At 43.1% G+C, this 24795-nt stretch overlaps 1 protein-coding gene and 1 long non-coding RNA gene across 13 annotated transcripts in view; one reads left to right on the top strand and one right to left on the bottom strand.

The window, feature by feature from the left end:
• Positions 1 to 24795, bottom strand: part of LOC121685735 — a 44714-nt gene that overhangs the window by 17148 nt on the left and 2771 nt on the right. For 8 of the 12 annotated variants that reach the window (XM_042066457.1, XM_042066462.1, XM_042066460.1 and 5 more), the window contains 14 exons: positions 22014 to 22078; positions 20554 to 20596; positions 19188 to 19324; positions 16641 to 16737; positions 15587 to 15712; positions 12956 to 13102; positions 12289 to 12507; positions 9622 to 9759; positions 9150 to 9524; positions 8880 to 9043; positions 5838 to 7828; positions 5026 to 5598; positions 1966 to 2756; positions 1466 to 1538 (listed from right to left, as the gene is read on the bottom strand). In XM_042066457.1, coding sequence (XP_041922391.1) covers positions 1466 to 1538; positions 1966 to 2756; positions 5026 to 5598; positions 5838 to 7828; positions 8880 to 9043; positions 9150 to 9524; positions 9622 to 9759; positions 12289 to 12507; positions 12956 to 13102; positions 15587 to 15712; positions 16641 to 16737; positions 19188 to 19324; positions 20554 to 20596; positions 22014 to 22078 — 4939 coding nt within the window. The remainder of the gene's footprint in view (positions 1 to 1465; positions 1539 to 1965; positions 2757 to 5025; positions 5599 to 5837; positions 7829 to 8879; positions 9044 to 9149; positions 9525 to 9621; positions 9760 to 12288; positions 12508 to 12955; positions 13103 to 15586; positions 15713 to 16640; positions 16738 to 19187; positions 19325 to 20553; positions 20597 to 22013; positions 22079 to 24795) is intronic. The other 4 variants (XM_042066468.1, XM_042066461.1, XM_042066464.1 and 1 more) reach the window with 4 other exon arrangements.
• LOC121685778 lies at positions 12780 to 23542 on the top strand. Its single transcript, XR_006023440.1, has 3 exons — positions 12780 to 12791; positions 20869 to 20872; positions 23286 to 23542. It is a non-coding gene; the product is annotated as an uncharacterized LOC121685778 (long non-coding RNA).

Genomic DNA, 24795 nt, shown 5'->3' with positions numbered 1-24795 from the left:
GCCAAATCATTAATATAAAGAAGAAATAATAAAGGTCCCAGGATAGAACCCTGTGGAACACCACAGGGTAATCCAGCCATGTTGGAATTGCAACCCTTTACACAGACAAACTGTTTTCGATCAGATAAATAGTTACTTATTTAGTTACATATTTATGCAGTTTTTCCAATAAAATAGAATGATTAACAGTATCAAATGCCTTTGACAAGTCTATAAAAATACTACAAATGTATTCGTTTTTGGTTTGAGCCAAGGTAACCTTGTCTATCAAGTGAAGAAGTGCCATATAAGTTGAATGATTTTTTCGAAAACCATATTGGTGTTTATACAGAATTTCATTAGAATCTAAATGGAGGCTAATCCTCCTGTAAATCAGTTTTTCCAGTACTTTTGAGAAACAAGGCAGAATTGATATTGGTCTATAGTTATTAAAGCAACATGGATCATCTGTTTTATACAAGGGAATAACCTTGGAGAAAATGTGGACAAGTGGTTGTAGTATGTTTTGTTTCACCTCCTTGACCTGCTTGTCTTAGTTAGCTGTTAGCTTGTCAATTATTTCACTGATTTCCTCAAGGTCAGGGGGCTTAAAAGAAGAAATCCTTTGATAAGTCCAAGGGACTCCCGTTGCAGTCAGAGATTTTATTTGCCAGTTCCTGCCCAATATTGACAAAAGAAAATCATTGAATTTTTCAGATTTCAGATTTTTTGGATTTGCTACAAAGTCCAAGAGTGGAATTTTCCACGACAAAGTCTAAAGCTGGCACTCACACCCCCATCCTTATGAACTGGACTGAGGTGGAGTGTGTTGTTAACTTATATTTTCCCTCCTTACGTTTGACCTTTGACCCGGGGAGCGGATGCGCTGTGTGTTTGTGGGATATGAGGTAGTTGGACCAGTCGCAGGTGAAATGGTAGCTACGGAGTTGCTCTGTACTGAACTGGAATAAAGTCGTTAAAGTTATATAAATGTAGTGTTTATTGGGTCTAACATGTGTCACCAGCTTTATGTTTCTGGGTGTCCACATCTCTTGGACCCTCAACAATTCTACTCTGATAAAGAAGGCTCACCAGCTACTCTTCTTCCTAAGGAGACTAAAGAAGGTCCACCTGTCTGCTCAGATCTGGTTAACTTCTACTGCTGCACCATTGAGAACATCCTCATGAACTGTGTCATAGTATGGTATGGCAACTGCTCTGCCACTGACCGGAAAGCACTGCAGAGGGTGGTGAAAACTGATGTGTGAAAACACATCACAGGTTCCTCACTCTGCTCCATCGAGGCCGTCCAGGGAAAGCGATGCTTGCGTAAGGCACATCAAAGACTCTGTTCTCACTCCAACCACAAACTGTTCATCCCACTCTCCTCCGGGAAGCATTACAGGTCTCTCCACACCCGGATGTAAATGGTAAACTGCACTCAGAGTGTGTGTGTAAACTGTACTCAAGAGTGTGTGTGTGGTACCTGTGATGGGCTCACTGCTCCCATGTGTCTGGGTCGTCTCCACAGGACTCTCATTGCTCTCTCTGATCTGCTGCTGGTGGACAAGAAAACAAATGAATCAAAACCCATACTAACAAAAAGCAGGTAGGACAGAAAAGACAATGCAAGACAATTCGAAAAGATTGAGTGAGTTTTCGTAAATCCACCCATACACTTAGTGAGTTTGATGACAAAAAGCTAGCTCAGCTTTGGCACCATGTTCCACATGACTCCAAGATCTAATCAAACTTTATCGTGCCCATTTTGAAAACAGTGTTGGCAACTCCAATAATGCTAAAGCAGCATGGAGCAACGCAGAGCATTTTATTATTATACAACCATCACAATACCAGCAGCAGCTGTCAAATGTGCAATATAATACTGTACTATCCAACACCACACATGCTACAGTTCAGTAGCATACTACAAAACTAATGTGGATCAAAGTTTTAGATGAGATGCATGTCATGATCAACTAGTACCTTCTGGGACTGTTGGAAGGAAATGACGGTGTTTCCAGAGTCTTCTGGAGTCACGTCAATGTCATCATCTGCCGGAATGTTAGCGGGGTTCTGGAACGTTGGGGTAGGTGCGGTGAGTTCTGATACAGCAGGAATGTTAGCGGGGCTCTGGAACGTTGGGGTGGGTGCAGAGTGTTCTGATGCAGCATTGACCTCCCTCTCCCACTGATCCAGAAACCTCCTGATGTTCAGGTTGAACTTTTGAACGCCTTGGTCTGAGAGCAGCTGGCCCTTGCGGCGAAATAATCCAGGTTCCATGTTCTCATGGGTGAGAACTTGTCCTCCCAGTTCAGTCACTACAGCATGCGCCAGGCGATTAATGACATCATGAGGCCGGACGACAGGCGAGTCCTCCACCTCCTCACCAGCAGACACATGTAGCTTCCTGGGGACCCTTCTGATGATGTCAGACCACACCATCAGGCTCTGAGGGAACATCTTGTGTACAGCGGTCAGGTTTTTCTTGATGATGATCTGCTGGTTGTGGGGTCTGACGGGGATGCGGATGCTGTCGCCCCCGAGGTGAATAAGGAGCATGTCTGGGAGTGGCCACTTCTTTTCAAGATTGACCAGATGGGGTACGAGCTGCTTCCATTTCATGCCCTCCGTTCCGCTCCAATACACCCTCATCCTTGGGCTGCCCATATCCATGCCCCACTGTGGTGAGACTAACTGTCTTTTGCCCAAAGCTACAAGACTGTCACCACAAATCCAGATCGTTTTTACTTTTTCAGTTGGTATGGTAACATTACCTGAAAGAAGAAAAAGAAATAAAGAAGAGAAACATTTTGACATGTAGAGTAGTATACAGATAAATGACATGAAAATATATAGAAGTGTAAGAGGCTATAGAACATAAATATATATAAAAACAGGTAGTTATAAATGTAAGTGCACTGTGAATTGTTAAGCAATATTACATGAGATAGAGTATGGACAGAGTGTAGAACAGGGACGGGCTACTGGAAAAGGTGACTCGGCGTATAACAGGGACGGGCTACTGGAAAAGGTGACTTAGTGATCAGGAGTTGTTCAGCCATAGGCACAAAGTTGCCTGCCTTCTCTAGGTTCTACAGCCTAGGCTGCGGAATCGTCACCCAGATGGGGGCCACTCAAAGGAAGTGAATAGGTCATGTGAGGGTTTGCATAAAATCCTGCCAGCCAGCCTGCTGCTCGCATAAAGAAGAAAGACTCTGAGCGGAAGTCCAATAATCTTAGAGCAGACATGAAATACATTTTGCAATTGCCTGAGATCTGAAAGGCTGATAGAATGAAACCAGCAGGTCAAGGAGAATTTGATGATTCTATCAATAAAATAATAGGAAAACATTGTGAGTACACTTTTCTTGACCTCAAACGAGTTTAGCATCCTGGAGAGGTATTGCCACTGCTGACCTTTCTTGAGGATTAACTCAGTGAAGTGTCAAAGGTTGTGCCCAGATACTTATATTCGTCCACTGTCTCTATAGGGTCCCCATGGATGGCAGTAGTAACCGCCTCAGCCACCATTCCTACGCAACATATGACTAATATGTGCACTGTTTAGCCTGTTGTGTGCACATTGATTTGGGTACAATGGCAACAGGGGAACAATATTAATCCAGTTTGTCATCATTAACCACACAGATCATTTTGAGATTCTTCCTTGCCAAGCCCGGTGACAAATAGCCTGGAAAATCCAGACCCTGATAATCTAGAAAGATTAAGGGTCTGGCAAAGAACAATGTAATGGCCCAACTCGAGGGGCGGCAACAAGCATGAATTTAAAAATCTCACTGCACGCAATTAGATAACACTAGACCATGTTACCTCTGAATAATTTCGGATTTTGACACAATCGGATAACACTACGACCAATGTGTACTGTCCTCCAACGTTGCAGCGCTGTCTTCATCAGTTTAGCTGGTTCCCCGGAATCCAAGGGAAAAAAAGTAACATGCATCATTGCTCTTTGCCAGAGTGTCTCGCAGAGACAATTCCATTGTGCTCTCGCGAGATCTCTGGATTTCCAGGGTAGGTGACTAAGGGGGTATTCACAAACCTGCCTTGTTTAGTTCACTTGAAACAAATTAAAATCGTAGTGCGGACCTTTTGAGCAGGTGTGACGTCTGTAACTGTATAAACTGAATCAATACCAGGACAATGAGAGCAGCATGTAAGATCTCCATTATTGTTCACTTTCACTTTGGAATTCCCGCCTTAACTAAGGACTTTCCTGGTGTGAATACCCCAACAAGTATGCTTGCACATATGCGGCTGTATGGTCATCCGGAGTTTCAGACTACATATACGGCTATGCTGTATGGTCATACGGATGCTGTATGGTCATCCGGAGTTTCAGACTACAATCTACTGGATCTGTGTTGTCTTAAACATCCAGTTTTGCATAGGCAATATGCAAGATCCGTGTGGACACAAAATTTGCCTTCAGACAAGACCGGTATCCGTTCAGTTGGTAGACCGCATGCATACAAGTATACTCAGGACTGTATCGCCATCCGTTCAGTGTGCAGACTGCATTTGTACAAGTTTGCTTGTGACCCGTTCAGTGCGTAGACCGCATGCGTACAAGTATACTCGACAGTAACACCACCCGTTCAGTGCGTAGACCGCATGCGTACAAGTATACTCGACAGTAACACCACCCGTTCAGTGCGTAGACCGCATGCGTACAAGTATACTCGACAGTAACACCACCGTTTCAGTACGCAGACGGCATGCGCACAAGCATACTCGGGACCGTAACACCACCCGTTTATCGCGTAGACCACATGCGCACAAGCATACATCGTGTCGGGACCGTGACGCCATCCGTTCAGTGCGTAGATCGAATGCGTACAAGTATCCTCGGGCCTCAATGCACACAGGGAAAACAACCGCATGGTCTACAAGTATCCTCGGGCCTCAATGCACACAGGGAAAACAACCGCATGGTCTACAAGTATCCTCGGGCCTCAATGCACACAGGGAAAACAACCGCATGGTCTACATTTGCCATTTGTGTGTGACGGCATGTGGTACCTGACGTCTGGTTGACCTCCTGCTCCCACTGATCCACAGAGACTTTAATGTCCAGGTTGAACTTATGAATGCCAATCTGCGAGAGGAACATTCCGTCAGGGCCATATAACAGAGGTCCGATCTGATGGGTGATTGCTGTGCCACCCAACTCTGCAACAAAGGCATGAACCTTGACATTGATCAAGTCAATAATGCCTTTGTTACTGTACATCCCATATCTTGGCAGCATGTCTGACCACACAATCAGGCACTGGGGAAAGATGTTGTGTATGGAGGTCAGGTCCTTCCTAATGGTGCTCAGCAAGTCTTCCATGTCTCTTCTATCAATATCACTGTGTCCCAGGTGAATGATAAGCATGTCTGGACTGGGCCATCCCATCTTAAGGTAGCGTAGCAGGGGCACAAGCTGGTCCCATAACATGCCCTGCAGTCCTTTCCAGTAGACGCGTACTCCAGTGCCACTCTGACCCAGCCTAATGCCATGCAGTGGTGACTGGGCCAATTGTGAAGCCACAGCTACAAGGCCATCACCACAAATCCAGACCGTTTTCACAATGTCACGAGTAACCTGGCCTGAAAGATAAAAAATAAAAAACATAGTATTAGCAGTTGTCAACAATAATTTAGTTTTGTTAGACAACCCTATATGTGTGCTAGGCTTAACACTCAACTATGGAAGAGCAAAGAAAATATTCTTCAGCGAGTTTTTAAACCATTTCTATAGCAACAACATGGTCTTCCTACTGACTTTTCCCCTCACTGATGGGTAAGACAGCAGGGTGAAGTTTGGGACTGAAGCTGAAGAAACTCACCGTGTGGAGGCTGTGGATGGTTGGCCACATCTGTGACTGTGTCTGAGGAAGAGCCCTGACTGTGCTGTTGACCTGATGAATGCTCGGGTTGTGAGGGCATTGGCTTTGCTGTCGTTGGATTTGTGACGGACAGCTGGTTTGCATTGCATGTGTTCAGGGTTATGCCAGTGGACTTGGGGTGGGTCTTACTGTTAACCTGTCTATAGGTATCAGTTATCTCCTGTTCATGTTGGTTCAGGCTTGGTGTTTGGACTTTTCTCTTCTGATTATGTGCCACTAGGCTCTGGTCCTGTTGGTGTTGGGCCAGGATAGGTGTTTGGTTTTCTCTCTTCTGATCATATGGAACTAGGCTCTTGTCCTGTTCCATGTGGTGCTCGTAACAGTCATCAGCCTCGTCTCCATGTCCACAGGACTCCCCCTTGTCCACCTCAGCCTGTCTGGGCGCCAGCTCCTCCACGCGCAGCCCTGGCTCCATATCACCGCCACATGAAATATCCCTTCCGTTTCTCAGAGCTCCATCATCACCTCGCCAGTCAGCTCTTGGTCCCTCTATGATTTCTCCTTCCTCCTCCTCGTCCACCTGGAAGGGGTCATACAGTTCATCTCTGTCTGCTTCTCTGAGTGGGGGTGTAGTTCTGTGATGTTGAGGGGAAAGAGGGGTTTGACTAGGTAGCACAGAGACCTCCTTATCTGTAAGTGATGGCTCAAGTACTACAGTGTTCTCAAGTGAATTCTGAGTTTCTACAGTAGTCTCCCTATCTGCAAGTGAATTCTCAGGTACTACAGTGGTCTCCTTATCTGCAAGTGATGGCTCAGGACTCAAGTCAGTTTTGTTTATAGGATCAAAGACAGTGGATGTCATCTGTAGCTCCAAGGCATCATTTTCTGCCAATTTTTTAGCAATCAGAGCTTCCAACTCTTCCAGCTCCATTTCCTTCCTGACCAAATCCTCACCCTCATCTGCATCAGATTTAGGTGATCTGTAAGTGGTAGTAACAGAGGCCTTAGAACTGGACAGGTCCTTAGGAATCTTTGCGGTCACAGTCTCTATCTTGGGTCTCCTGGTCCGCTTGTGTTTCCTAGAGGAACCCTCAACACTGCTGCTTTGTCTCTTGCGTTTCTCATCTTTACACTCAGGGCTTCGGTTCCTGCCCTGATTGCTATTCTGGTCTCTGCCCCCGTCCCTGTTCCCATCTCTGCTCCTCTTCCTGCTACTGCTACGTCTGTTCCTGGGGGAAAGTCCTCTGCTCCTCTCCCTGGTACTGCCACGTCTGTTCCTGGGGGAAAGTTCTCTACTCCCCTCCCTGCTACTGCTACGTCTGTTCCTGTGGGAATGTTCTTTGCTCCTCTTCCTGCTACTGCTATGTCTCTTCCTGGGGGAAAGTTCTTTACTCCCCTCCCTGCTACTGCTACGTCTGTTCCTGGGGGAAAGTTCTCTACTCCCCTCCCTGCTACTGCTACGTCTGTTCCTGTGGAAATGTTCTTTGCTCCTCTTCCTGCTACTGCTACGTCTGTTTCTGTGGGAAACTTCTCTGCTCCTCTTCTTGCTACTGCTACGTTTGTTCCTGTGGGAATGTTCTTTGCTCCTCTTCCTGCTACTGCTACGTCTGTTCCTGGGGGAAAGTTCTCTGCTCTTCTCCCTGCTACTGCTATGTCTGTTCCTGTGGGAAAGTTCTCTGCTTCTGCTGCGACTCCACCTATCTCTACTGCCCCTCTCCCTGCTCCTCCCTCTTCGTCTCCATTCTCTGCTTGAGCTACGGTGATTCTGATATCGACCAGTCCTGCCACCTCTGTCCCAGCTTCTACTTCTGCTGCTGCTGCTGCTGCGACTCCGACTGTAACTCCGACTGTGTCTCCAGTACCAATCAACTCCCCTGTCCCTGCTCCGGCTCCTGTCCCTGCTCCGGCTCCTGTTTCTGCTGTGGCTTCGGCTCCTGTTGCAACTGACGGGGCCAAGTAGATGTTGCAAAGTCAGATATGCATGAGGCTCGCTGTAACACAACAAACCAATAGTATCAATCAAAAGGAAGGAAATAAGCAGTTACTCAACTGCGACACTTAAAGGATAATTCCGGTATTTAGCACTTTGAGTCTCTTTTCTGGTTTGTTTTGGATGAACTACAGTGGTGGACACCAAAATTTTATATTATATATAATATATTATATATATACTATATTTTACTACGCTACTTTTTTGGAACATCAACGAACATCACTAACCACTCTGTGAGTTGCACAGTTTAAAAAACGAACGTTAAGGGTTGTTTTAAGGACATGTTTGTGCATGCCCATAGCCAGCCACTCTGAAACAGTCAAAGGCGATTCGAAACGAGTCAGAAAGTCAAGACAGGACCCATTGTCAAAATTTCGGTGTCCACCCCTCTACTGTAGTTCATCCAAAACAAACCAGAAAAGGGACTCAAAATATACCGGAAATATCCTTTAAGGAATACTCTGAGGTACATACACTTAACTTGATGGATGTCATACAGTATATGACAATATCTGTCAGAGGGACTGGGCCAAAACATTTTTGTAATAATAACAGACTTACATTTTTCATGCAAGATTAGTCATGGGTTGGGTTTTACTAGGCTCTATTGGTACCTTTACTAAGGTAAGGGGTCCAAATACTAACCATGCTTTGGAACTGTTCCAAAGGGCCCAGAAAGCTTATTAAAACACACATATATCCAAGGGCCCAGAAAGCTTATTAAAACACACATATATCCAAGGGCCCAGAAAGCTTACTAAAACACATATATCCAAGGGCCCAGAAAGCTTATTAAAACACATATATCAAAGGGCCCAGAAAGCTTATTAAAACACATATATCAAAGGGCCCAGAAAGCTTATTAAAACACATATATAAAACACTTATATCAAAGGGCCCAGAAAGCTTACTAAAACACATATATCAAAGGGCCCAGAAAGCTTATTAAAACACATATATCAAAGGGCCCAGAAAGCTTATTAAAACACATATATCAAAGGGCCCAGAAAGCTTATTAAAACACATATATCAAAGGTTCACAAACTCACACTTTAATGGGGTAATCAGAATGAGTTCTTGCATCATTCTGAATCACTTGTTTGCGAACAATTCCATTCCAACTGTAGTCATTTGAGCTGGTGTACTGATTTGTGAGTTGATTTAGATAACTTTGGCCACCAGACAAAGTGTAATTTGGTAAGGCCATCCACATCTGAGAAAAAGAGATTATGAACATGTAAGCAAGCATATTCTCCCACTAGCAGCAGAACTACGAAATTAGAAACAGGAGTTAGATGTATAGAAAATATCAGTCGCACCTTCTCTGTCTGTGTTATAGTGGAGCTGTCCAGTGTTGGTATGAAGGTAAACATTTTCTGTGCCTGTGTTGTAGTGGGGCCTTCTAATGTTGGCACAGGGGTGAACACTCTCTGTGCCTGTGTTGTAGTGGGGCCTTCTAATGTTGGCACAGGGGTGAACACTCTCTGTGCCTGTCTTGTAGTGGGGCCATCTAATGTTGGCACAGGGGTGAACCCTTTCTGTGTCTGTGTTGTAGTGGAGCCCTCTAATGTTGGCACAGGGGTGAACCCTTTCTGTGCCTGTCTTGTAGTGGGGCCATCTAATGTTGGCACAGGGGTGAACCCTTTCGATCTCCGGATCCTGATGGCTTGGTAGCCTGTTCCAGCCGCCGTGTTCTAGGCAGATGAAGAGGAATGCATTAGTCCAGGTTAAGGGAAGTTTTTCAGAAGGACAAATCCCAAAAAGACTAAACGATTTTATCACTCAACATACCAGCACTATGGTAAACTCCACTTTCTCGGAGATGGAGAGCATCTCATCCTCCATGACCTCGCAGAGGTCAAAGACCAGCTCTGGGCCCTTAGAGCACTTGATGTATCCAAATGAGTGGCTCAAGCCAAGAACCACACCCTGATAAAGGAAGGCACTCTGTAAATCAACCACGCATACATTTCTGGGGCCGTATTCACAAAGAATTTTAAGGCTAAAAGTAGCTCCTAAGTGGCGAATTTAGGAGTAACTCCTAAAAATAATGGGCGTGTCACTCCTAACTTTAGGACTCTAAATTTTTTTTAAACTCTAGGAATTTTTTTCACTAAAAGTAATTCACAAAGCATTTTAGACCTAAAAGTAGCACCTAAGTCTGGGACAGCTTAAAAGAAGTCGAGAGGACTCCTAACTCAGTAAGACCTATTTACAAACAGCTTTTTGTGGCATTTCACGTTGCAATGTTTTGAAATGCGTAGCCTATGCAGCAACAGGGGCTTCCAATCGCGAGGGAACAATTTGGCATTCATAAAAGGGATGCAATAACGCCACCAACAACAACTAAAACTACTCATTGTTAACATGTAAATTAAACGTAACCAGGGTAGGAATTTCACGGCTGCCACGATGGCCATGGCCGTCGTTGCCCCTTGCGTTGGCCGTGATGCCCCTTTGAAAATCAAAGGTTAACAGGCCACTGTGGCCTTGGTGCCCCCTTCTTTCAATAGTCTGCTTTGCGACCGTTTAATAGCATCACAGCGCAAATTAATTCAGTCTTAAGCAGTGGAGAAAATGACAGCGCATGGCAAGAAAGAAAGTGCGTCCAAATTCACCCATTATTCTCAGTTGAAATACTCGCGATCGCTAAGTAACCTACTCATCACACAGATACATGTATCACATCACATGAAAGAGCTTTTTCTCAGCTTTTAAACAATGTTAGCGGCTAATTGCTGTGGTGAACGGTTCGCGAGAAAAGTAAACATACGTCTACATAAGGTTCTACGCCCATCTCCCTACCACCTCGCTGGAATACTTCACGAACCCTTCGTTCAACACATGACAAACTATATATCAGAATAAACAGCAGACCTTACCAAACACAAAGGTGTAAAGCAATCCCCTATACAGTAAGCTGTTCCAGCGTATTCCGGTTAAATTAAAAATGTAATTTGCAGCAAGGTCTACATTCATGTCTCCAACTTTGGTCTTTAGGTTTCAAAATCTGTTTAAATCGTTCTACATGATTTCATAACAGGCCAAATACAAAATAAATGTTACAAATATTGCCTAGATATAGGTAGATATTAAAATCAGAGGATATACAGCTGACTAAGAGTTTGTGAAAGGAGCCTTAATGATCAAAAAATGCTATAGCATGCATCTAGGCTATTTGAGTTTCTTAAAGCTGAGCTGAGCTGTGCTGTTCAATACATGATTTCATAACAGGCCAAATATAATATATGAATATTAAATATAGCCTAGATATCTGTAAATATTAGATGATCAGATGATTTACAGTTCTATGTAATACGTCATGTTTTTGTAATGTTTCATACAGTGATGCAGGTCTACTGCTGTGAATAGGCTAAATACAACTTTGATCATTTTTATAGCTGTAAAATTAACTTTGGCCTTGGTGCCCTGACATGTGGCCTTTGTGCCCCCCACCAAATATGCCCAACTGAAGGCCAAGTGGCCTTGCCCCTAAAATGGTGAAATTCCAAGCCTGAATGTAACTTTTCATTGTGAATCAAATTAAAATGTTCTCCTCTTTGCAAACGTAGGCATATGGTGACATTAATTTAATAATGTTGTAAAGATGGCCTGTTTCATTAGGCTACTTGTTTTGCCTTAGTCTTTATTCATTTAGGCTAGGTTTTTTTACTCAGTTATTCATCATCTTCTGTCCTTCGCACTACTTGTGTAGCGCACGCATTCTCAGACCTGTCACCTGTAAGGGAGGTGTTTGGAATCATTCCCGCGTTACAATCATCAGCCAATCAAGGTGGTCACTTCAGTCAAGCTTGTGCATGAGTAATGACGTAATCCATAGCAACGAAGACTCACTCTTAGTTTAGGAGTTGTCATTTTCCCTTACTAAGAGTAGGTCTGAAAGGCTTTGTAAATAACTTAAGAGAAAACTCCTAGCTAAAATCTTTTAGTGCGATTTAGGAGTACTCCTAGTGGTAAGATAAAAGGCTTTGTGAATACAGCCCCTGAATGGCACTGAAATGTTATTACTAAAGTTAACATATTCACACAGCAATTTGTGGTGGATCTGTACAAACCAACGAATTACAAAATGCCATTAAAACCATAAAATGTCTGTTTACTGTGCACATTAGCTAAACAGCCATACATATGTGTGTTAAGTACAATCCCATCTGTGCAAAATGTAAATAAAAACAAAATGTGACATTCTGCTAATCTCGTAAACCCATATTTAGTTGCAAAAAGCAGAACATTGTGATTTTATTTACTTTTCACAGTGTCCCAACTAGTTTTTAACGGGGATGTAATACAATGGACTTGTAGCATATTACCATGGAGACTTACTGTTCTTCAGGGATGTAATAGAATGGACTTGTAGCAGATATTACCATGGAGACTTACTGTTCTTCAGGGATGTAATAGAATGGTATCATGCCATATATTACCATGGAGACTTACTGTTCTTCGCAGCTCCTCTGTGTCCGTGCACTGGAAGGTGTCGGCCAGGATCTCCACGTTGACGGCCCTCTCTTCCTTGGTCTTGAGGTTGGTGGATATTTTAAACTGAACTTTATCCCCAACCAGCATGGTGGCCTTCGTTAGCACATCGTCTGCACTGAAGCTCAGCTTCTTCTCCACTCCCCTTACAAAAGTCTTCAAACTGCCAAGATGAAAGTCCTGACAAAATACACCACAGCAGGAAAATGACTGAGTGCCTCTACTTGAGACCCTGCAAAGGGACATGCCAAGACACCTACACAGCACCATTCTCTTTAGAAAGTTTCCCCCTAAAAGATAGCCAGATGTTTATGACTCTGGCCAGCATCAGATCTCATTACTACAGTTGCTGACGCCCTCAAACTATATGTGTTTAAGGAAGAGACTTGACCTAAGACTCATTATGACAGCCACACAACAGGAAAAACAGGGTTCCCATGGTAACAATAGCCTAAAGCCCAAAGGTAATTTTGTCACAACTAAAATCCTCTTAGAGTAAAAGAGTGTCTTAGAGCATAGCACCACACAGTAGCCAGTACAGCGGTAACTTTGTCTTCCGTCAACTGTGCAAATAATATGGGTCCAACTGAGACAGAGTTTGGACCATTACCATCAGTAGAGAACTTGCCTTGTTGTCATGAACTGCCAGATTACTGACGGGTGTGTTCTCCTTTGGAGGGACTCTCAGCACAGTTCCCTCACTGTGTTTAGCACTTACAACCTCAGTGGTGTTTGCCGCTTGAGGAGATGGCTCTGCACCACCTATCGGTCTCCACTAGGAAATAAAAATACCCAAAGGAAACTGTTTTAGCAGACACAGGACAATAGCTGGTGGCAATGACATTATGTCATACAATAACTTTATTTATTGTGTGATGCATTCATTGACCTTCACAGATAACTTTTTCTTATATCAATATATTGGTGATTGTTACAGTCCTGTTTGTGAGCCATCTTTTCCTCAATGTTCTCTGCTGCTCCCAAACTTAGTGTAGCTCCCCAAACTGAGCTTAAATGGCACAGGTTTGCATTCTCACAAACTTCCCAACAGCTTGAGCATTTCTGAGGTAAGGATGAGTACTGTGAAGGCCAACCTATAGTCCAGACGACAGGCGTCTCTCCACAACATCTGACGTAAAAGCGACACAATTTCTGTCTGCTGGGGTGTTGCGGAGCTTGCAGCGAAATGGTGCACACACTGTCGCACACTCTGATTGGATATCACACTGTCGCACACTCTGATTGGATATCACATTGTCGCACACTCTGATTGGATATCACACTGTCGCACACTCTGATTGGATATCAACTCAAAGGAGTTTGAGTTCTATTGTGTGTTGCCGTGTGGTCACAGTGTGTCTGTTGATTTTCTTGTGACAGTGACGTTAATGTCCAAACTGTTATAAAAACCTTAGTAGACCTTCTTTTCAATTTGTCACTCTTTGCAACATCACTTGGCAGCAATTCGTTTTTGCCGAGATACACTAGTCGCATGGAGTATATATAGGCCTTAGAGGTGCTTGCACATTACCCAAACAAGATGGGTCACAAACACACTCAACCCCCCCCCCCCAGAAGCTTTTTGGTTGAACATTGGTCGAGTTAGCACCATCAAGTGAATGGCTTAGTGCAGGCGCTAATGGAACCAACAGTGTACCTCGTCAATTACCCCACTAATAATGCCCGGAATGGTACCAAACTTCTAGCCTGGAAAATTCAGACCCTGATAATCTAGAAAGATTAAGGGTCTGGCAAAGAGCAATGTAATGGCCCAACTCGAGGGGCGGCAACAAGCATGCATTTAAAAATCTCACTGCACGCAATTGGATAACACTAGACCATGTTTACTCTGAATGATTTCGGACTTTGACGCAATCGGATAACACTACGACCAATGTGTACTGTCCTCCAATGTTGCAGCGCTGTCTTCATCAGTTTAGTTGGTTCCCCGGAATGCAAGGGGAAAAAGTAACGTGCATCATTGCTCTTTGCCAGAGTGTCTCGCAGAGACAATTTCATTGTGCTCTCGCGAGAACTCTGGATTTCCAGGGTACCAAACTTCTACTGTAGTACAAATATGTTCTGTGCTCATAAACCGAGGCATTGGAAGTACACCAGGAGTTTATGTAAATAACAATTGCCTGATGAATTGACTCTCTGCTGCTCCCGCTGCGTTGACATTACTTCCGTGTTCTGGGAAAAGCCTGTAAAAGTCCTGGCAGAAAGCGATGCATTAGGATGTAGTCTAACAACGCCCAGTTCCAGGAATGTACTAATTTGTTCGTAGTACCAGTTCGCAACAAAAAAAAATTAAAAACTTTGGATATACCAAAAAACTTTTACTGACTTTTCCCAAAACACTGAAGTAACGTCAATGCAGTGGTCAAAGCCGCTCCCTTCTGGTCGTAGACATAGATACCCTAACGTCAGAACCAACCGAGCAAAAAACGTATTTATTCCCATGGCAATAACCCAATTAAATAACATGTGGGGAGGGGTATGACTGGAGGAATATACGTGGAGTAGTACTGTGCAGTAGTTCTACTTATTTATGACCAATGAGCCTGGTCTTTGTCGTTGCATTCAGGGTGAAGGTACGGTACCCTGTAGGCGAGGGTTTTAGCCCAGGAGGGTTGACTGTACTCTCCTATTCACTACAGATGATGTGAGGAAGGGGGCTGGCTTGCTGTGAGGCCATCAGAGACTTGCCTTGCCAGAGTCTGACCCCTGACCCCTGTGTGATGGACCCTAGTGATGAGTGTGTGGGGCACCCTAGGATGGCAGAAGTACAGAGAGATGCTTAAATAGATAATTATATTTGTCAATACACTTTCAACAAATGCATTATCAATTGCATAAGCAAATGGGGTCATTAGTTTGCTAAATCAAGCTTTTAATCAATTACACATTGTACGTTTGTGTGAATGTAAATTAACCTAAAAGGTTCTCGTTTCCCAATAAACCTTGAGTCTGACTAAGTCACATCGCACCTTTAAGATTGACTACCCTTTATTATTTATGAGAAATTATGAGAAAACCCCTCTCAGCCTCACTCAGCCCCTCTACCTTCTGAAGCATGGAAATGGGTTAAAATCAAGAGGTAGTAAGACTCTACGGTCTTCCTCCTCTGCAGTTGAGTTAAAAATACAGCTAGACCGTCACAAAGTGAACAGTCACAGCTGAAACAGAGATCATAAGTATTCCTACTGGGGTACGGAGATCTTGTCAGTCACCACAGTCACCACCCTGTCATTCCTACCTTATTCCTGGCGTAGACCTTCCTAATTTCATTCCCCTCCTCTTTATTTTTGTTGTTGCTTAATCCGAGGGTCGCTGTGCGGTGTGGAAACTCCGGCAAGAGGATGGTCTTCTTTTCCCCATCAACCTGAAAAATTATCAAGACTTGATTCAGTGTGTCATCACAACCTGACTTGATTCAGTGTGTCATCACAACCTGACTTGATTCAGTGTGCTCCCTCATCACAACCTGACTTGATTCAGTGTGCTCCCTCATCACAACCTGACTTGATTCAGTGCGTCATCACAACCTGACTTGATTCAGTGCGTCATCACAAACTGACTTGATTCAGTGCGTCATCACAACCTGACTTGATTCAGTGTGTCATCACAACCTGACTTGATTCAGTGTGCTCCCTCATCACAACCTGACTTGATTCAGTGTGTCATCACAACCTGACTTGATTCAGTGTGCTCCCTCATCACAACCTGACTTGATTCAGTGCGTCATCACAACCTGACTTGATTCAGTGTGTCATCACAACCTGACTTGATTCAGTGTGTCAGCACAACCTGACTTGATTCAGTGTGCTCCCTCATCACAACCTGACATTGAAAAAGAAAGACTGAGGGACGCGTATGGTGCCTTGTGCTCGAGTTGTCTATTGTCTCTCTGCCGAAACTACTCTGTGAAGAGGATATATATGTTTATCCATGAAGTGTTCCTGTGTTGTCATATGTCTGTATGTAATGGTTGGAGAGTGATCTAGAAACAACCTAATTGTGTGTAATGAACTGACATAAGAGGGAGACTCCGATTTGCTGATGAAAACTTGTGTTGCGTTAATAATCAAGTTTAGCCTCAGTCTGTCAGGTGTCAATCTGTCAGGTGTAGCATCTAATTAAGCATCTAATGTCAATCTGTCAGGTGTAGCATCTAATTAAGAGGAGTGTCCGAGAGCTCTTGACCCTCTGTGTAGAAGGGCCTCTGTGTACTTGTAGGCAGTGTATGTGTGTGAGAGAGAGAGAGTGTGAGAGTGAGTGAGTGAGTGAGTGAGTGAGTGAGTCACTCGGACCTGGACCGTCAGGCTTGTGCAGCTGAATTTGCTGTTGAGGTGCTCTTGCTGCATCTGCTCCTTCTTATACTCTCCCTGCTCCTCAATCCTCTCCTTTCTGCATACAAAACACACACACACACACACACACACACACACACACACACACACACACACACACACACACACACACACACAGTCAGTTCCAGTACAGAGCAGTAACCTAACAAGGTATGGAACATACTACTCTGGTTACAGCGATGCAGGTCTGAACAGCAACCACCTCCAATTCTTATTAACGTTCCCTCCAATAGCCTGACAAGCCAGACCCACATCAAGATGTAGGTTTTGGGGACTCACCATTGGCAGAGGTCAGTCCGAGGGGCGGGATAAACGCTTGTCTATCAAATTCCCTCTGCACACAATAGGATAGCGCTACAACTCATGAGTCCCATGCGTTTTCCCACCAGCGGAGCTAGTTGGCTAGTTGTTCAAACTTAGCCCGCCTACCGACTCTATACACGATGTGATTGGCCTGATCGAAGTTTAATTTTTCCAGCTCACAAACCAATGGAGAGTTGCTAGACTACCTTTTTTCCGTACCAACAATACTCAGTGACCTCAAGAAATGGAGATCGATGTGAAAAAAAACAAACAAAACAAAACAAAAAAAAAAAAATCACCAGATTTCTTATTTAAGTTACCTCCAATTCTAGCCATATACACTGTTTAAGTCAGGGGTCCCCAACCTTTTATGTAACATGGACCCGTTTGATTCCTATTTTTTTTCCACGGACCGGCGGGGGGGGTTCCATGTTCCATATGTGTTGTGCATGCATTACTTGAAAAGAACTAGCTCCAGTTATGTATGAACAGTGAAGGTAACGATCTCTTAAACATGTGAAAAACGTGAACTTGAAGAAGTGAAAATTGAACAATATGAACTATGAATATTGAACAACTTGAAGCTACATCTATAGCCTACGTGTGAACATGCTTAACAAAATATGGGAACAAAACATGGGAACTAAACGTGCATTACGAATATAATCAGTGGGAGCCCTGCTTATGGAATGATGGAAGACAGTGACACCCTCAGTGTGTTTGAAATGTCCAGTCGATTGCGCAATTTGGTCTTAGTTGCAGTCATTGCCGAAAACCCGGCCTCGTGGTGGGAAATGGTAGCAAAGTCTTCAGCGCTTTTACGGCTATCTCGGGATATTCTGCTTTGGTTTTGATCCAAAAACCCGCCAGAGAGGTTTCCTTATAGAAACTCTTAAGACCACCGTCATATGCAATTTCGATCAACTGCTCTTCCTCCTGCGCTGACAAGTTAGGACTATTTGGGATATTGACAAATGGGTTGCGGACCCACTCATTGGTTTGCCGTGGATCTTTGGAGGATGGGAAGTAACGCTCAAACTCATTTGAAAGCGCAACAAGGTGATCGCGCACCAGCTGTGAGAGAAAGGGCCCTGCCTCAGTCTCTCCCAAAACCCCCACTACTGTTTGGAACATATCAAATACACCCCGGTCCACTCGTCGTCCCCACAAATCAAGCTTGGCTTTAAATGCAGCGACTTTATCTGCCAGTTTAAAGACAGTCGTCATTCTCCCCCGGAGTGACCGGTTGAGGTCATTAAGCTATCCGAATATGTCACACAGGTAAGCGAGTTTTGACACCCAGTCCTCATCACTAAAATGTGCAGCTTTTTTTCTGTAAGAAATCTCTGCGGTGGCTCTCTCAACTCAAACACTCTGGCCAGTGACCTGCTAAAGATGCTTGTTTTTTGTTGCTCATTTTAGCAGTTTAGCTAACTTCGTGTGACATACCGTTCGCCAAGAACTGATCAAGTGAAGTGAGCTGACCTGAGGCTGCGCAGCGCTGAAGGCAATATGTAAAAGTGTTGAAGGCGGGACAGACAGACGTAAGAAAATAGACCTTGCAAAATGCAAACATGCGTGCAATCAAACAACTGCATATAGGCCTATGCCATGTAAAAACGTGACATTATTGCGAAATAAATTTAGTTTAGTTTGCATGCATTTTTTTTTAAACTCATGTCGTAGGCTACGGCCCGGTTAGGAATGTCCCGCGGGCCGGTGGTTGGGGACCGCTGGTTTAAGTTACACTGCAAAAAATGAATTCTAACCAAGTGTTATATTAAGATTAAAAGATTAAGATTAAAAAATCTATTTGGTATTGTTTTCAGTATGAAAAGACTTACCTAGCGCCCTCTCAAAAGATCATTTTGACTTAAAATAAGTTAAAGTCTTCTTAAATTAAGTTTTAACTTATCAAGACAAATTTGCTCAACGCACTGGCAGACAAATTTGCTTGTTTTTAGGACAAATTTGCTTAACGCACTGGCAGACAAATTTGCTTGTTTTCAAGATGAGATGTCTTAAAATAAGTCAATTTTTTTTTAATTAAGTCAAATGATTTCACAAGAAAGCGCTAGGTAAGTCACTTTAAGATTAATAACACTTGGTTAGATTTTGTTAGATAAGCAGTTTTTGCAGTGCACACACACTCTTTCTCTCTCACACACACACACACATTCTCACCGTCCATCCTGGCTCCACGCTGCCATACACTTGTCCCCCGCGCTGACAGAGTGCGTGTCTGCATTAGAGCTGGGAGTGCTGGAGGCTCCTTCAGCTGGCTGGGAGATCATGGGCTCTTTAGTCAGCTCAATCATCTTCTTATTGTTGATCACACAAACACAAACACAAACACACACACACACACAAACACAAACATACACAGGTCAACATTTCACCGATAACAATCATACCGGAACTGGGTATGATTGCCAGGTGAAAGTATGCATCGGTCAGATCTAGTTTCAATAACCAATCTCCTTGTCTTACTTCTTCCAGAATCTTTTCTTAGCATATGGAATTTGTATGCATGTCCGCAGCATGCAGATTATCGCCTTGGGCCTAATATTGGCCTGAAACCCCCGTCTTTCTTGGGAGTGAGGAAGTAGCGGCTCCATGGCAACCTTTTGGACGGACAAGCCTAATGCCGAATCCATTATGCCCTTGAATCGCGGGGGGCGCCGTGCGAACTGCAGAGCGTAACCATACTCCACGATTCTCAGGACCCAGGGAGACACTTCCACTACTGTTCGCCAATAATTTAAATGTTGATAAAGGGAAGACATGTTCGCATTTACATTTGGATTCAAATGTTGATAAAGGGGAGACATATTCGCATTTACATTTGGATTTAAATGTTGATAAAGGGGAGACATATTCGCATTTACATTTGGATTTAAATGTTGATAAAGGGGAGACGTATTTGCACCTACATTTGGATTACATTCACCCTGAAAGAGCTTATTCCCATAGTGTCATAGAAGCAGCGTCTTGTGACCGATATGAAGGGGTTACCCGAGTTATGGAAAATAAAGAGCTGATGGACAGGATGAATTTGCTAGCAAAGTCAAAAGGTTATATAGGGGTCCAAGAAGATAATATCTATGTATAATTTGAAATTAGTAGCAAAAGTCAGATGGCGCAATCAGGTAAAATACTCATTTAAACCAAGAAATAGTGGATTAAAGAAATGTCAATTAAATGTCTGAATTAATAAAATGCTTAAAAAACGTTTTACATTTGTTTAGTATTTATTCACATTTTAAATGTAAAGTTGGATGTTTTATTTTGAAAACACATTTTTTAAAAGCCTTATTTTTCAATGATCCATGTACCAACATTCACACACTACATGCTCAGTGTCTATTCCACAATGGCTTCTGCTGCTCAGTAGTACATAGGCCTTTTTGGATATTTACACACACACACACACACACACACACACACACACACACACACACACTTTTATGCTTTTATCAGCTATTCCTGTTTATTCCTGCACTATATAAAAGTTGACTTGACTTGAAATAAATTACAATTTTTACATTACCTTTGCAGATTTGACAATTCCTACGTGGCTCGATGGTAAAGGCCTAAAAACAGTCAAACATATTTACATTCAAATATGATATTTACCCCTCAAAATCCACTTTTCTTGGGATATACATTTTTGTCTAGTAATTTGAATGTACAGAAAATACACACTGCTGAGTAAAGATTTCAAAATCACTTAAAATCAAAGATGTTTGATTCAAAAATGTCAATGACGTAATTGATTGGCAGAATGCTATCTTAGTGTCTTAGTGTCCGGCTGCGCCCCCACTAGGTTAGCTTAGCATAGTGCGGCCCCACTAGGTTAGCTTAGCATGGTGTCCGGCTGCGCCCCCACTAGGTTAGCTTAGCATAGTGTCCAGCTGCGCCCCCACTAGGTTAGCTTAGCATAGTGCGGCCCCACTAGGTTAGCTTAGCATAGTGCGGCCCCACTAGGTTAGCTTAGCATAGTGCGGCCCCACTAGGTTAGCTTAGCATAGTGCGGCCCCACTAGGTTAGCTTAGCATGGTGTCCGGCTGCGCCCCCACTAGGTTAGCTTAGCATAGTGTCCAGCTGCGCCCCCACTAGGTTAGCTTAGCATAGTGCGGCTGCGCTAGGTTAGCTTAGCATAGTGCGCCCCCACTAGGTTAGCTTAGCATAGTGCGGCTGCGCTAGGTTAGCTTAGCATAGTGAATGGACTCTTCTCCGTATTCACAACCAGCACAAATGGCAATGCAGATTAAGACGCGATTTCCTGGGCAGCTATTGACTTGGGACTATATTGGGGCGAAGGACTGCTGCATGGGCACAGAGACTGTCCGTGCTGTGGCGAGTGAGAAAAGGTACTCATGTGTTGCGTGATATCTCTACCCAAGTAGCAGTGCTTCGCCTCACTTTTACTCATGACATGTGTAACGGAGGCAGACTGAGCTAGCATGCTAGTTGCACGTGTAAATCCTCACAGCCCTGACCTTAAGAACGCTTCTAATCGCTGAGTTGGTAGCCTGGGCTTTTAGCTCAGTGGTTAGAGCATTCGTCTCCGATGCCGGTGTGTGTCAAGGTGGTGGGTTCGAGGCCCGTGAACAGCGAATGAACCGACCTTGTGACACATGCTATCACAAGAGATTATGCTCACTATGCTAAGCTAAGATAGCGGGGGCTCTGCCGGACTAAGACAATGCAAGCACAGAGACAAAAATAAAACTTAATGATGCAATACTTTTTCAAGTGAATCAGCAACATACTAAAACAGAAATATGAAATTAAGTCCCAATATATTACATTGCTTTGTACTAAACAATGAGGAGGCCAACAACATCTAAACGAGAACGCTAATTCCACTAATATTTACTGTGAACTGCATGATGTATGCAACACGAGAACGCTAATTCCACTAATATTTACTGTGAACTGCATGATGTATGCAACACAATGCATACAAAATGTGTGCCCATTATTACAGCAAGATCTTGTCCTCACCTTACTGTGGCCGTCAGGGGCTGTGGTCTGGGGGTGTCATGGTGGGGGGGCTCCGGTGGGCTTGGCTGTGTTCTGGGGGTGTCATGGTGGGGGGGCTCCGGTGGGCTTGGCTGTGTTCTGGGGGTGTGGTGGTGGGGGGGCTCCGGTGGGCTTGGCTGTGTTCTGGGGGTGTGGTGGGGGGAGGGCTCCGGTGGGCTTGGCTGTGGTCTGGGGGTGTGGTGGTGGGGGGGCTCCGGTGGGCTTGGCTGTGGGAGGGGAGCGCAGCTGGGAGGGACGATCTCCTTATCAAGAACAAGACAAAAAATAAAATTGTTGATATGACCAAAATATTATATGTCTAGATGAAGGACAAAATTACTGAATATCACCATACAGTGAACATACAGTTTTGATTGTGTATTTGGTTTATTGCCTATTCGTACTGATTGTTCCTCATATTCTGTTAATCAATAGATGCAGTCTATGTGTAAATCAATGACATCCATGCGGATATGTAGTTTTCACTCTACAGTAATTTCCTGTGTATTAGCCGCATTGTGTATAAGCCGCAGGACAGTGTTTTATGCAAGTTAAAAAGAAACAAAACCATATTAATACCATATGTAGGAACAGAAATTTGTCTAGAGATTGTTTGAGAAATGAAGTCTCAGCCAGCCAGGAGTAGAGTCAGAAATCTCAGAGAGCTTTATTCACGAATATCCGGAGACCTACGTCATGTTGCTAACAGACGTCATGTTGCTCCCGTTCACTTTCTGCTTACAGCAGTGTCTCTTTCTTTAACATGAGCACAGACCATACCAAAAGAGCAAATGGTTGAATATAGCACACACATATATGGTGAACACCTTTAAGGCCAACATTTCTTACTACATGGCCCAAATCTCTTACTACACATATTAACTGCCCCCATGTATTAACCTCATAGCTGAAAAAATGTTGCAAAATTTCTTCAGCTATGCAAAAATGCTATTTGCAAAAATGTATAAGGCGCGGCTAATAGTTGGGAAATTACGGTACCAGACGTGTATTTAGAAAGTTTCAGGCCTTAAATCCATGACCTGCACTAGTACCTCTAGCAGCAGGGTTTGTGAAAGAGAATTGAGTCACTGCCAAAACTTTTGGTCACGACTGTATGTACAGTATATATATATATATATATATATATATATATATGAGTATATATACTCTTTTGATCCTGTGAGGGAAATTTGGTCTCTGCATTTATACCAATTTGTGAATTAGTGAAACACACTCAGCACACAGTGAACATAGGGTCATTCCGTGTCAAATCACCTAGTGGCTGGCAGGTCACCCTCTCCCAAAAAATCTGAAAAAAATCACAGGTGTTTGTAGACCAAACCTATGCATAAATCTTAAATAGTATATCTGTATCACTAATGGTTCCAAAACTACAGCCCTTTGAAGTTTCAAGTCATTTTAAGCATTGTGGTGAACAATCCTTTTTGTTCAACTTCCAACATTATTGGCTCTTTTGGTATTGCACACACATTAGTGAAACTATGTGAATAGAAGTAGATTTTCCTGTTGAATTAAACAATCCAATCAAATCAGGTGTATCTTGTGTAATTCCCCCTCTGCATAGCTCTGAAAATGGCTATAAAGTCATTATGTGAAAAAACATCACCACCTTTGAGGGCTTGTCATTCAAAAAGTATGTGACACAAATTCATCAGATTTTTTTCCCTCTCATGTATGGATTATAAGGTCATGTCCATGCATTAAATTTGGTTGTTAACATTATCATATTGTCAGAGCATTTTTATTAAATTGGGCTTGATTTTCAAAAAGCCTTCATCTTCTCATTTCACCACGTGGGCAGTTAACAGGATTTTTTAAAATTTTACCATATATCATTCTGTATGTGAGGACCATCTGCCCAAAATTTGGGCTTGTTGCCGAGTTTCTTCATTGAGATAAGATTTTTTACAAATATTGTCTATAAATCCACTGAATTTGTACTTTATCTGCAGTACCACTTTGCACCACATGTGGTGCTCTTTTAATACAATGGAAGTCAATGGAAGAGTAAGAGAGTCACTTGTTTGCTGCACATATCCAATCTAAACACACAGTTTATGGTTCATATGGTTCAAGTAAAAAGGGGTTTCTAAAATTCAGTGCATTGTCAGATGCAGAAAAATCAATACTAAAGATGTATCATCTTTTTACAAATGCCTCTTGAATCCATGAGTCCTCAAACCTTGTTAGGAATACTTGTGATGGAAACACACATGGTCATCTTCATCAAGTGAAATACCTTGATGAACTGAATTTTATAAACCCATTGTTTCTTGAATATGTTCCAACTTCTTTCCCAGATCACATGGAGACAAAGCACTGATCTCCATCTTGATGCTCTTTGTCTATGTATCACAGAGGACTGCATCCCAAGCATATGACGATGGATATAGACTTTGCCTAACCAGCTGGCTAGAAATTATTAAAGTGCTCACATAGGCACTGATAGGTTGAAGCTGGTGTAGAAAACTCATTACAAAGATGGTAATTATGCTAAATCCTCTTGCTGCATCTATGATGACCAGTCAGTCTTATGTGTGTATATAATTTACTTGATCAGTTTATTTTCTCTAAATAAGATTTATGTATCAGTATTATGTTGTTCATGTTGCAATAATTATTTGGACCAATTCAACTATGAACCATAAACTGTGTGTTTAGATTGGATATGTGCAGCAAACAAGTGACTCTCTTACTCTTCCATTGACTTCCATTACATTAAAAGAGCACCACATGTGGTGCA

The sequence above is a fragment of the Alosa sapidissima genome, chromosome 16 (assembly GCF_018492685.1).
Source record: "Alosa sapidissima isolate fAloSap1 chromosome 16, fAloSap1.pri, whole genome shotgun sequence".
NCBI lineage: Eukaryota > Metazoa > Chordata > Actinopteri > Clupeiformes > Clupeidae > Alosa > Alosa sapidissima.
Note: the sequence above shows the minus strand (reverse complement) of the source record. Positions and strands in the feature narration are given on the sequence as shown.